The sequence below is a fragment of the Macaca mulatta genome, chromosome 6 (assembly GCF_049350105.2).
Source record: "Macaca mulatta isolate MMU2019108-1 chromosome 6, T2T-MMU8v2.0, whole genome shotgun sequence".
Taxonomy (NCBI): Eukaryota; Metazoa; Chordata; class Mammalia; order Primates; family Cercopithecidae; genus Macaca; species Macaca mulatta.
The window spans coordinates 77,494,248-77,507,681 of NC_133411.1; the positions used below are offsets into that span (position 1 = coordinate 77,494,248).

At 41.4% G+C, this 13,434-nt stretch overlaps 1 protein-coding gene across 6 annotated transcripts in view; it reads left to right on the top strand.

Annotated features, from left to right (window-relative positions):
• The window catches only part of MARVELD2 (MARVEL domain containing 2), a 32,462-nt gene that overhangs the window by 759 nt on the left and 18,269 nt on the right, over positions 1–13,434 (top strand). For 3 of the 6 annotated variants that reach the window (XM_001094419.5, XM_015140247.3, XM_078004852.1), the window contains exons 2-3: positions 3,918–5,081; positions 8,057–8,092. In XM_001094419.5, the coding sequence (XP_001094419.1) occupies positions 3,933–5,081; positions 8,057–8,092 (1,185 nt within the window). In that variant the 5' untranslated portion in view covers positions 3,918–3,932. Of the gene's footprint in view, positions 1–3,917; positions 5,082–8,056; positions 8,093–10,131; positions 11,743–13,434 lie in introns of those variants that run through there. The other 3 variants (XM_078004855.1, XM_078004854.1, XM_078004853.1) reach the window with 2 other exon arrangements.

Below are 13,434 nucleotides of genomic sequence, written 5' to 3' on the forward strand. Positions count from 1 at the left end.
AGTAAGAGTCCGGGGCCTGAGCGGGACAAAGACACACGCTGCCGCGGCCTGCGGGACCAGAACGGACTCTCAGTGACATCCTGAAAGACATTAGGGGTATCCAGATATTTAAGATGTAATGAAATACAGCTAACCATTACCTTCTAAAAATCACATTAACTTGCTTTTCCACAACTCTATAATAATTGCTTGTTTTTTATTTAAAAATGGATAAGGTGATTTGATTCAAATAAGCCACTTCACAGGTGAAGAGTTAAATCCATTACAGTGAATCTTATTTTTACCAATGAATTGAATTAAGCATGGTGTATCCTGTAAACGCTGTGTAAAACTTGCTAAAATCATTTGTTATGCTTTTGCTTCTACATTTCTTAGGAATGTGTTTCAAAAACTAGAGTCGTAATAGCATTTCTAGAACTTACACTTTTTTTAGAGAAAGAAGTAAAAGAGAAAGGTACAAAAATAAATGATTGTTATAATATACAGAACTGCTTTGCACTGGGCACCTTGCTGGGTCCATCAGAGTTAATCCTTTAAGGTCAGAGTGCCCTATTAGAAGACCCTAGGGTTCCACCCCATTCTCTTGTCTCCAGTCTGTACATATTCTCTGTGCCTTGCTTGCCCCCTTACATCTCTTCCTGGATTTTTAACGCATCTGAAACACTCTTCAGTCTACTGCTCCCCAAGGCTAAGCGGGAGGGGTGGAGAATGAAGTATAGACAGATAAAATGATCAGATGTCTGGGGTTTACTTCAGAGGACTCAGCGGCAGAGGAAATAGTATGGGGAGTATAAATGAAACAAGTTTGGCAACAAATTGATAAATGTAGAAGCTGGATGTGGGTACACAAGGGTTCATAATGCTATTCTTTCTACTTTTTATTATATTTGAAAATTTCTATAATAAAAATTTTAAATACCTATCTAGCATTTGACCTCTTCTCACGATCTCAGAGATCCATTGGATTATTTCAATGGCCTAGCCAGTCTTCCTGTTTTACCTCTTGCCTTCTGAAGTGTACTCTCAACACAGCATCCATAGTGATACTGTTAAAATTAGTCAAATCATGTCACTCCTCTATTCAGAATTCTCCAGTGGCTTCTCATCTCACTCCCAGCAAAAGACAAAGTCCTTTCTTTCCAGTGGTTTTCAAGGCCCTACATGATTCAGATGGCCTCAGTTCTACTATTCACCTTCTTACCCACTTTGCTGCTGCCACAGTAGCCTCCATGCCTGAATATTTCTTGAACATACCAGGCACTCCTGCCTCAGGGCATCTGCGCTAGCTGTTCCATCTGCCCGAACACTTGTCCCTGATAATGGCCGGGCTTCCTCCTTCACCTTCAGTTCTACACTCAGATGTCCCTTTCTCTATGAAGATTTCCCTGGTCACTCGGTTTAAGATTGCAACATCCTGTCACCATTGCAGTCTTTACCCCATTTCTCAACTTTGTTCTTTAGCATACTGTATATTTCATTTATCATCTGTCAATCCGCCCGGCACTCCCCCAGTTAAAGCATCATGAAGGCAAGGATTTCAGTCTGGTTTGTCCACCAGTATACCTTCAGCATGCCTGGTGCAAGGCAGGTTAAATGAAGGGTCTTTGTTTTCCAAAGTAAAATAAAATAAAGCCTTAGGAATTTCCAAATCGTTCAACAGTATAAAGCTGGGGTTATCAGACCAGGTGCAGTGGCTAACGCTTGTAATCCCAGCACTTTGGGTGGCCAAGGCAGGAGGATCGCTTGAGCCCAGGAGTTCAAGACCAGCCTAGACAACACAGTGATACTTAATGTCTATTAAAAATTTTAAAGAATTAGCAGCGGAGTGTGGTGGCTCACGCCTATAATCCCAGCACTTTGGGAGGCCGAGGCGGGCGGATCACGAGGTCAGGAGATCAAGACCATCCTGGCTAACACGGTGAAACCCCATCTCTACTAAAAATACAAAACATTAGCCAGACATGGTGGTGGGCACCTGTAGTCCCAGCTACTCGGGAGGCTGAGGCAGGAGAATGGCGTGAACCCGGGAGGTGGAGCTTGCAGTGAGCTGAGATCGAGCCACTGCACTCCAGCCTGGGCGACAGAGCGAGTCTCAAAAAAAAAAAAGAATTAGCTGGGTATGGTGGCATGCGCCTGTAGTCCCAGCTACTCAGGAGGCTGAGGCAGCAGTGAGCTATGATTATGCTCCTACTCTCTGGCCTGGGAAACAGAGTGAGACCCTGTCTTTAAAATATTAAATAAGTAAATAGGTAATAAATAAGTAAAACAATAACAAAAAAGATGGGGTTATCCATTTTAATTTTGAGACCGTAGTATCAAGTACAATACCATGTGCCCAGTTTAAGTCTTCAATAATGAGACTTGGCAGGGTGTGAATGAAAAAAAAAAATTTAATTCTTCAAGCAAAATTATTATAAACAATTTGAGAGAGAAATTCGGCATACCTTAACCCTAGTAGTTAATTCGCAAATGGTTTTCTTCCTGTGTATGGGTGCAGAGCACTGATTTCATGAATCAATAGGCTTAGTAAAAGTGCATTTTCTGCTTTATTTTTGAAGTGGATTAAATACCTTCTGAGATACTTGAGTCTCTCCTTGGGAACAGTAAATCACCTGAATTGCTCTGGAAAGAGTAATATTAATGGTCATTGCTGCCATTCTCTATTGTGCCTTGGGGGAGCCTTAGCCTTTGGTGATTGTTGTCTCTGAGATTCAATTTTTTTACATCTAGTTTCCATTGTTAATATTTTAGACTGGAAGAAGCAAGTCTTCTAAAATGACTTTGTTGATTTAGGAAGGGGAAGGGCTGTGCACTCCCTTTGTTTTAACAGACTGCTTCTCCTAGGCTATTCCAAGTGAAAATGAAGAATATTTGCTGACCCATCAAATTTTGCTACACTCAAACTCTTAGTATTTTGATTTAGATGTTTGAGGAAATGACTCTACTTGGGAGTATGTTCGCGTTCTGTTTTGTTAAAGTTTTGTCACTTTTGTTCTTTTATTGTTTAATAGGTCTCACAGATAAATTACATTTATAAATATTTCAGTTTTCATTTCTTTTTTTTTTTCCCCCTTTTTAGAGACAGAGACTCGCTGTGTCACCCAGGCTAGAGTGCACTGGTGCAGTCAGAGCTCACTGTAACCTCAGACTCCTGGGGTCAGGTGATTCTCTCCTCTACCTTAGCCTCCCAAGTAGCTGAGACTGGGCACAGCACCACACATGGCTAATTTTTAAAAATTTTTTGGGTAGATACAGGTCTCACTATGTTGCCAGGCTGATCTTCCACTCCTGGCCTTAAGTAATCCTCCTGCCTTGGCCTTTCAAAAGTGCTGGGATTACAGGCATGAGCCATCATGCCCAGCCTAACATTTCAAATCTTGATTGCATTTAAAATGGCATAGAATGATGACTGTATCCCTAGGTAATATAATTGTTTGAAATATAGAAAATCTATAGTGTTAAAATATACATATTTGTCTTTTTTTTTTTTTTGAGACAAGGTCTAGCCCTGTCACCCAGGCTGGAGTGCAGCGGCGCAATCTTGGCTCACGGCAACCTCTGCCTCCTGGGTTCAAGCGATCTATATCTCAACCTCCCGAGTAGCTGGGATCACAGGTGCATGCTACCACACCTGGCTAGTTTTTGTATTTTCAGTAGAGGTAGTGTTTCACCATGTTGGTCAGGCTGGTTTCAAACTCCTGACCTGAAATGATCCGCCTGTCTTGGCCTCCCGAAGTGCTGGGATTACAGGCATGAGCCACCATGCCCAGTCTCATATTTATCATTTTTGTATATCATAATAATTAGACATGATCCTGTTGGTCTCCTAAATAGTTTTTGCTACTACGTGAATAAAATCAGCATCGTTGAGAGGATAAGTAACTAATCATAAGTGATAACTTTAAATTTGGCCACAGGTGTGAAAATCACAAATGTCATCAAATGATGGAAGATCCAGGAATCGGGACAGGCACTACGATGCGGTCCCAAGCGACCTGCCCTATCAAGATAGCACCATAAGAACCCGCCCAACTCTTCACGACAGTGAGCGGGCAGTGAGCGCTGATCCCTTGCCACCACCCCCTCTCCCATTACAGCCACCATTTGGGCCAGACTTCTACTCAAGTGACACAGAGGAACCAGCTGTAGTGCCAGATCTCAAACCAGTAAGGCGCTTTGTCCCCGACTCCTGGAAGAACTTCTTCAGAGGGAAGAAAAAGGACCCCGAATGGGATAAGCCAGTGTCTGATATCAGATACATCTCCGATGGAGTGGAGTGTTCACCACCAGCCTCTCCAGCAAGACCAAACCACCATTCGCCCCCCAACTCCTGCAAAGATCCCTACGGAGGGTCAGGAGGAACCTTTAGTTCCCGGAAAGAGGCTGACGCAGTGTTTCCCCAGGATCCCTATGGATCTCTAGACCGACACACACAAACAGTGCGAACATACAGTGAGAAGGTGGAGGAGTATAACCTCAGGTACTCCTACATGAAGTCGTGGGCAGGCCTGCTGAGAATACTGGGGGTGGTGGAGCTGCTTTTGGGGGCCGGTGTCTTTGCTTGTGTCACAGCTTACATTCACAAGGACAGTGAGTGGTACAACTTGTTTGGATATTCACAACCGTATGGCATGGGAGGCGTTGGTGGACTGGGCAGTATGTATGGGGGCTATTACTACAGTGGCCCTAAGACCCCTTTTATACTTGTGGTTGCTGGATTAGCTTGGATCACCACCATTATTATTCTGGTTCTTGGAATGTCCATGTATTACCGGACCATTCTTCTGGACTCTAATTGGTGGCCCCTAACTGAATTTGGAATTAACGTTGCCTTGTTTATTTTGTATATGGCCGCAGCCATAGTCTATGTGAATGATACCAACCGAGGTGGCCTCTGCTACTATCCGTTATTTAATACACCAGTGAACGCAGTGTTCTGCCGGGTAGAAGGAGGACAGATAGCTGCAATGATCTTCCTATTTGTTACCATGATAGTTTATCTCATTAGTGCTTTGGTTTGCCTGAAGTTATGGAGGCATGAGGCAGCTCGGAGACATAGAGAATATATGGAACAACAAGAGGTAAGTGATTTCGTAATCCCTCACTTGTGTGTATATGTTTGTTTTTTCTGTTATTTGCTCGCTTGTTAAAAAAAAGTATAGTGCTCAAAACAGAAAGCTTTCATAGAAATCTTTTCTTTTCTTTCTTTCTTTCTTTTTTTTAATGGTTTGAGATTCAAAAGTCCTAGTGCAATATCTGACATGCTTTGACTGGGATAACCCACTCTGGTGTTTGGCTGTTATATAACATTGCAAGTAGACACCAGATGTGTGATATATACTTTGTTGGCTGCATTATTATGTCTGTCTGAAGCTTAAGGAAAAGACACAGCTACTGAATTTTTACAAAGAAGAAGAATATAGTCAGTAAAATAAGTGTCTCATCATTGAAGTAAGTTTGAGAACAATCTTAATTCTGTAATATGGTAAAACTTAATAAAAACTCCTAATTTTTCATTTAAATGTTATGATTTACTTTCTCCCAGTGAGTTGAATAAGGCCAAATAAGAATATGGTAAACCATGTTTGATTTTTTTAAGTACTGAGAGATTGAATTGTAATGAACATACTCTGAAAACTTGCCCAGTGGTTTTGATAATTTGTCTTTATTTTGGGAAGACGTATGGTCCAAAATGAGAATGGAAGTCCTATGTTGTTTTTGTATTTCTATAACTTAATAGGATAATAATGAGAATAAATAATAATGAGAACAATAAGAATAAAATAATAATCACTGAAGGATGAGATTATATAAAAGCCCTACCTAAAATTATTTTGGTTGAACAGTAGCAAATGTTAGAGTATGTTCCACTGGCTACATTATTCTCTGAAGTAAGTTGATACTTTGCTTTCTTCCAAGGAGATGTGTGTAGTAGACTCTCCTATGCCACTGAAATTTTCAGTATTTACCTTAAATTTCTTTTGTAATTTTAAATTAACTATATTATGAATTTTTGCTTTTCCACTTTTCCTAAGACTTCTTAGATACTATACAGTTGCACATGGTATATATTGGGCAAAACTATAAATAAAAATTAAATCCTGTCCTTACAACAGCATACACTGACATATGTATTTTGTTTTTAATATTTCGCTTGAATCTGATGCATAACAACAAGTAGCCCTTTGGTTTTAAAATTTTTTTAATTTTCTTTTTTTCTTTAAAGATGTGTATTTGCCGTGTTGTCCAGGCTGGTCTCAAACTCCTGGACTCAAGTAATCCACCTGCCTTGGCATCCCAAAGTGCTGGGATTACAGGTGTGAGCCACCATGCCTGGCCCGTCTTTTGGTGTTTTTAATTTTCTTTTTTTTTTTTTTGAGACGGAGTCTCACTGTGTTGCCCAGGCTGGAGTGCAGTGGCACAATCTCGGCTCACTGTAACCTCCGCTTCCCAGGTTCAAGCAATCCTCCTGCCTCAGCCCCCCAAGTAGCTGGGATTACAGGCACACGCCACCATGCCCAGCTAATTTTTGTATTTTAGTTGAGACAGGGTTTCGCCATATTGGCCAGGCTGGTCTTGAACTCCTGACCTCTGGTGATTCATCCACCTTGGCCTCCCAAAGTGCTGGGATTATAGGCGTGAGCCACCGCACCCAGCCTTAAATTTTCTTTTTACACCTAGTGGAATGGGAAACAAATCGTTTTGTTGTTGCTGATGATGGTTTGTTTTGAGGGAGGGTCTCACTCTGTCACCCAGCCTGCAATACGGTGGCACAATCATGGCTCACTGCAGCTTTGACCTCCCAGGCTCAAGCAATCTTCCTGCCTCAGCCTCCCAGGCAACTGGGGCTACAGGCATACACCACTACACCTAGCTATTTTTTAATATTTTTTGTAGAGACAGGGTATCACTATGTTACCCAGGCTGGTCTCGAACTTCTGGGCTCAAGCAACCCTCCTGCCTCAGCCTCCCAACATGTTGAGATGATAAGTATGAGCCACTGTGCTTGGTGGAAAAAAATAGTTTTATAACAAGTAGCTACATGTTATACAAAGAACTTTGACATGTGTCCATGTGATCTCTCTATATATATGTATTTTAATTTTTTTGTAGAGACAGGGTCTCGCTGTGTTGCTCAGGCTGGTCTCAAACTCCTGGCCTCAAGCAGTCCTCTCCCCTCAGCCTCCCAAAGTGCTGGGATTACAGGCATAAGCCACCTTGCCTAGCTTGATTGTCACAAAATAATTTATCTTGCTAGAACTCTACATAGATTCAAGTTATTTCTAAAAAGTTGTCTTAGCACATTAAGCATATTTCTTACCTTTTTTTTATGTAGCAAACCTTCACATATATTACATTTTTGTTCTTAAAGTTACAATTTATTTCTCAAATGTACATCTCTGTGTACAAAATAAAAAATTTTAATTCTAATCAATATGAAATCCAAATAGTGAAACTCACATACTTCCTCATAATTTTATGCTAGTTGCATAAGTTATTAAATCTTAATATTTGAAAATTCTATGTGAATAGAATGATCAACATAATACTTTTATTTCTTCTTCCTTTCTCAACAAAAACTTACGTCTATGAGACTTTTCATAATGCCTAATTAGACTTCAGTCACCTGATGTTGAAAGTTGTGCCTGTCTGTATGTTGCTGTAACTTCCTAAAGGTTAGAAGATGTAATAGCCCAGGGCTTTTTTCTGTTAATTTTATAGAGTAATTGTCCTAACTCTTTAATCATGCAAAGTAATGGGAGGCAAGAATAAATAAAATTTGAGAGTAATTCAGAGTGGTTTATCTAACAGTTTCCACCACCCCATATTCCCTACTCCTCTGTATGCCCCTGATTGACAGGGAATTACAGTTATCCCTCTTCTCAGTTCTCCACTGGCCCTTCAAAACCTAGGCAAAAAGAGGATGAGAAACACCCATCAAGTAGAGGATCGACCTTTTAAAATTGAGATTGAGCTATAAATACAAATGGATGAAAATATTTGCAAAGTAGCTTCACATGCCTTTGAAAAACTATTTGAACTCTTTTTGTTCCAGATAAATGAGCCATCATTGTCATCGAAAAGGAAAATGGTAAGAATAAAGTTTACTTCACATTATACTTTAGATTTATTAATACTTTTCTCTTAGGTCTATTTATCTATATGGTAGTATCATACATCTGTGAAATGTAGCTATTGGCCAGCCGTGGTGGCTCCTACCTGTAATCCCAGCACTTTGGGAGGCTGAGGAGGGCGGAGCACTTGAGACCAGGATTTCAAGACCAGCCTGGCCAAAATGGTGAAACCCTGTCTCCACCAAAAATACAAAAATTACCCGGGCATGGTGGCATGCGCCTGTAATCCCAGCTACTCAGGAGGCTGAGGCATGAGAAACACTTGAATCTGGGAAGTGAAGGTTTAAGTAAGCCGAGATCACATCCCAGCACTTCAGCCTGGGTGACAGGGTGAGACTTTAAAAAAAAAGAAAAGGAAGTGTAGCAATTACATCAAGTTCATATTAGGACTTTGAGCTTTTTTCCAGATACTAAAAGGACCAAATTAAACAATCATTATCTATAGCTTCTTTTAATTTTGTTAGATGAAAATTTATGCAAGTTAACAAAGTTGGTTCAGGAGAACCAACATAAACCAACATATGTTTGAAATTTAATTTTTTTTTTTTTTTTTTTTTTTTTTTGAGACGGAGTCTGGCTCTGTCGCCCAGGCTGGAGTGCAGTGGCGCAATCTCGGCTCACTGCAAGCTCCACTTCCCGGGTTCATGCCATTCTCCTGCCTCAGCCTCCAGAGTAGCTGGGACTACAGGTGCCCGCCACCACGCCCAGCTAATCTTTTCTATTTTTAGTAGAGACGGGGTTTCACTATGTTAGCCAGGATGGTCTCCATCTCCTGACCTTGTGATCCGCCCACCTCAGCCTCCCAAAGTGCTGGGATTACAGGCGTGAGCCACTGTGCCCAGCCGAAATTTAATTGTTTTTTAAATGAAAGTGATTCTCCCAAACTTTCTTCACTTGTGTTTAAAGTTCTGTGCTGTTCTTTGTATCCTTCTCCCCTTGCTTTCAGATGCCAAATTTTTTTACGACAGTCACAGGACAGTTACAAAATAAATTAATAATAATAACATATATATATATATATATATATATATTTTTTTTTTTTTTTGAGACGGAGTCTCGCTCTGTCATCCAGGCTGGAGTGCAGTGGCGTGATCTCGGCTCACTGCAAGCTCCGCCTTCTGGATTTACACCATTCTCCTGCCTCAGCCTCCGGAGTAGCTGGGACTACAGGAGCCCGCCACCATGCCCTGCTAATTTTCTGTGTTTTTAGTAGAGACAAGGTTTCACCATGTTAGCCAGGATAGTCTCAATCTCCTGACTTCATGATCTGCCTGCCTCGGCCTCCCAAAGTGCTGGGATTACAGGCGTGAGCTACCGTACCCAGCCAATAATACTTTTTTTTAAAGATGCCAAATTTTGTAGTGTCGGGGAATTTCTATTCTATAATTTACCAGCTGTGTGGCAGTAGACAAATTATTTAACCTTTCTATGCCTTCATTTCTTCATCTGTGAGATTGTAATAGTAATAGTTCCTACCTCGCAAGTTTGCTGAGAGGACTCAGTGAGATGCTGTTATCATTATTTACATATATGTAATTATTTTAATCATAATTTTTCCCTCATTGAAAATTTTACCCTCATTTTTTGAGATACTAGACATTATTTCTTAGCAAGGAGTTGAGAATTCAATCTTTGGATTTGTTTCTCTGAAAAGAGAGCATATTTACTTGGTTGAAAATTCGAAAGGGTCTATAATACAAAATCATCTCATTTCTACACCCCAGCTTCCCTGTTCCCCTGCCTGTGTTACTTGCTCTCCCTTCCCTTTTACACAAATGGTAGTATGCTACACACATTCTAGCCCTTGTTTGTTTTACTTTTACTTAACAGTACATTTCTAAGATGTTTCCTTAATAATATGTAAAGAGTTTCCGTATTTTTTTATAACTGTATAGTATTGCATTATGTGGATGTATCATAACTTATTTAACCATGATAAGCATTTAGGTTGTTTCCAGTCTTTCACTTTTTTTTTTTTTTTTTTTTTTTGAGACAGAGTCTCGCTCTATCACCCAGGCTGGAGTACAGTGGCTCAATCTCGGCTCTCTGCAATCCACCTCCCAGGTTCAAGCGATTCTCCTGCCTCAGCCTCCCAAGTAGTTGGGACTATAGGCACCCGCCACCACACCCAGCTAATTTTTGTATTTTTAATAAAGATGGGGTTTCACCATATTGGCCAGGTTGGTCTTCGAACTCCTAATCTCAGGTGATCCACTTGCCTTGGCCTCCCAAAGTGCTGAGATTACAGGCATAAGCCACCACACCTGGCCCAGTCTTTCACTATTAAAAACAACACTATAGTGAATAACCTTATACATACAAATACATATTGTTACGTACTTCATTCCATATATGTACAAGTACACTTGACAGATAAATCCTGAGAAGTGAATTCCTGCATCAAAAGGATGTATCTTTTTATTTTGATTGCCAAACGATCCAGTAGAGGTTTTACCAATTTCCACTTCCAGCAGTGCTACAGGTTTCTTCACACCCTGACTAATACAGTTTGTTAGAAAATGTGTTGACAAGTAGCTGGGATTACAGGCATGCACCACCATGCCTGGCTAATTTTGTATTTTTAGTAGAGATGGGGTTCCACCATGTTGGCCAGGCTGGTCTCAAACTCCTGATCTCAAGTGATCTGCCTGTCTTGGCCTCCCAAAGTGCTGGGATTATAGGCATGAGCTACCATGCCCAGCCCAGAGTACTAACATTAAAAAGTGTGTTTCACACATCCTTGGGTTGGAAGAGAAGAATCTGTTTGCTTTAGGAGGTTAAAAGTCTACACTTTGTAGATGTTGACTGCTCAGCACTAGGCTGGACAGGGCTGTCTCACTGGGCTGCATTGTGGCAATGATGTGGAAATGGAGGTCATTTTTGGCCAGAGTAGAATTTATGGTCTACCTGGGCATTCCCTCTAGGTAGGATTAGTACATAGTCAACCTGAATGGCCTGGATCAGTTGGAGGAAGTTGCCCCAAATGATAGGGTGGTCAGGGTCATTGTTTGGTAAGCATGTACCTGATGCAGGCTCCGTAGGTGGGGCAGGATTAGGAAGATCTGCCAGACAGTTCTAGGGTACCTCTTTCCGGGTACCTCTTCCAGCTGCCCTGGAAGGTTGGTGCTCAGAATGTCCAGGGTGTATTGTAGGCTCCCAGATACTGAGAGGTCCCAGAATAATTGGGAATAACCTTAGCAGATACAAGAACTCCCATTCCTAGGACTCCACTGGATATCATATCAATCCAGTTAACTTCTGGTCTTTCAAGATATAGGAGCTGAAGCCAAAGAGCATCCTTTTAGAGGTGTCTTTTCCTGGAGATGGATTACTGTGGATACTCTAAAAGAAGACCTCTGTAAGAGGGAACTTCATGACTTAATCAACGAATCTCTATTGGACTCACCAATGAGAAACTTTGTCAAAAATATCAGGACCAGGTGTGGTGGCACGCACCTGTAGTCCCATTTACTCAGGAGGCTTGGGTGGGAGGATGGCTTAAGTCTGGCAGGCAGAGGTTGCAGTGAGCTGATATCATGCCAACGCACCCCAGCCTGGGTGACAGAGTGAGACCCTGACTCAGAAAAAAAAAAAGAAAGAAAGAAAATATCAGAGCCTCCAGCTTTTCACTGGGTGTAATTCTCACCTGCGTCCTTCCTAGTTCATAGCAGGAAAGAATTGGCAGACTAGCATGACAAAGAGGAAATGAACTTTATTTTATTTATATAATTTTTTTGGAGGGGGAGACAGGTTCTTCCTCTGTCACCCAGGCTGAGGGCAGCCTCAAACTCCTGGGCTCAAACAATCCTCCCACCGTAACCTCCCAAGTAGCTGGGATTACAGGCATGCACCACCATGCCAGTTAATTTCTAAATAATTTTTAGTAAAGAAGAGGTCTCACTATGTTGCCCGGGCTGGTCTTAAGTGCTCCTCCTGCCTCAGCCTCCCAAAGCACTGGGATTACAGGTGTGAGCCACCTCGCCCAGCCAGCAAGTGAACTTTAGAATCAGACAATCCAAATTTGAGTACTAGGTCAGCTACTTACTAGCTCTGTGGTCCTGGGGAAATTGCTTGCTTTCTCTGAACTTCAGTTTCCTGTCTGTTGTTTGGTCTAATACTAGGGGGTGCCTTCTTATTTTGTTTTAATTAATGTAATTTTTAAAAAGCAGATAAGATCACTTTTAAAAGAAATAATAGAAAGAAGATAAGATCACATAGAGACAGCAACAAATTCTGAAAGCTGTGCTTTAAGTGCTGTGCAGGTTTATATTATAAGCTAGAAAAGCGAGAATCTAATGTGGGCATGGAACGTGATGGTATGGGTTTGAGGTCATGGCCCTGTGCATTATTGTATTACACACTCAAAGGGAGAGAGAATCAAGAATTGGAGAAATAAATGCATACTGAAACACATAGCTAGTTCTCCCTATTTCTTTTCCATTTTTTGTTTGTTTGTTTGTTTGTTTGTTTGAGACGGAGTCTCGCTGTCACCAGGCTGGAGTGCTGTGGCACAACCTCAGCTCACTGCAACCTCCAACTCCCTGGTTCAAGCGATTGTCCTGCCTCAGCCTCCCTTAGTTCTTTCTATTTCTAACCTGACAGATATTCATTCAGCCCATTTTTAAGTTGAAAAGTTTAATAATTATATTCATAACATTATTTAGACTAGTTTTTGCTAGAAGCAAAACTATTCATGTTATTCTGGGGCACTGGGCTGGGCCATTTTCCCCTTTCCTTTGACATGTCTGTCATCAAGAGTACTGTCTAAGTGTGGACTTTCCCATTCTGGAGCCTAATGCAGCCTTCCCACAAAAGCCTAATGAGGATTTAATTCTTTGTCTCATGTGGTTTTAGATTTCTTCCCAATAGAGAACGGGTGCGGTGGCTCACGCCTATAATCCCAGCACTTTGGGAAGCCAAAGGAGGTGGATCTCTTGAGGCCAGGAGTTTGGGACCAGCCTGGCCAACATGGTGAAACCCCATCTCTACTAAAAATACAAAAGTTAGCCAGGCATGGTGGTGCATACCTGTAATCCCAGCTACTCAGGAGGCTGAGGCAGGAGAATGGCTTAAACCTGGGAGGCAGAGGTGGCAGTGAGCCAAGATCATGCCACTGCACTTCAGCCTGGGCAACAGAGCGAGACTCTGTCTCAAAAAAAAAAAAGTTTTTTCTCAATAAGAGTTTTCCAAACTGATGATCAGGAAGGTTCATCCAAAAAGAGCAGAAGAAAAAGTTAAGACCATAAAAATAAAAAAAATTTAGGCTGGCCATGGTAGCTCACACTTGTAATCCCAGCAT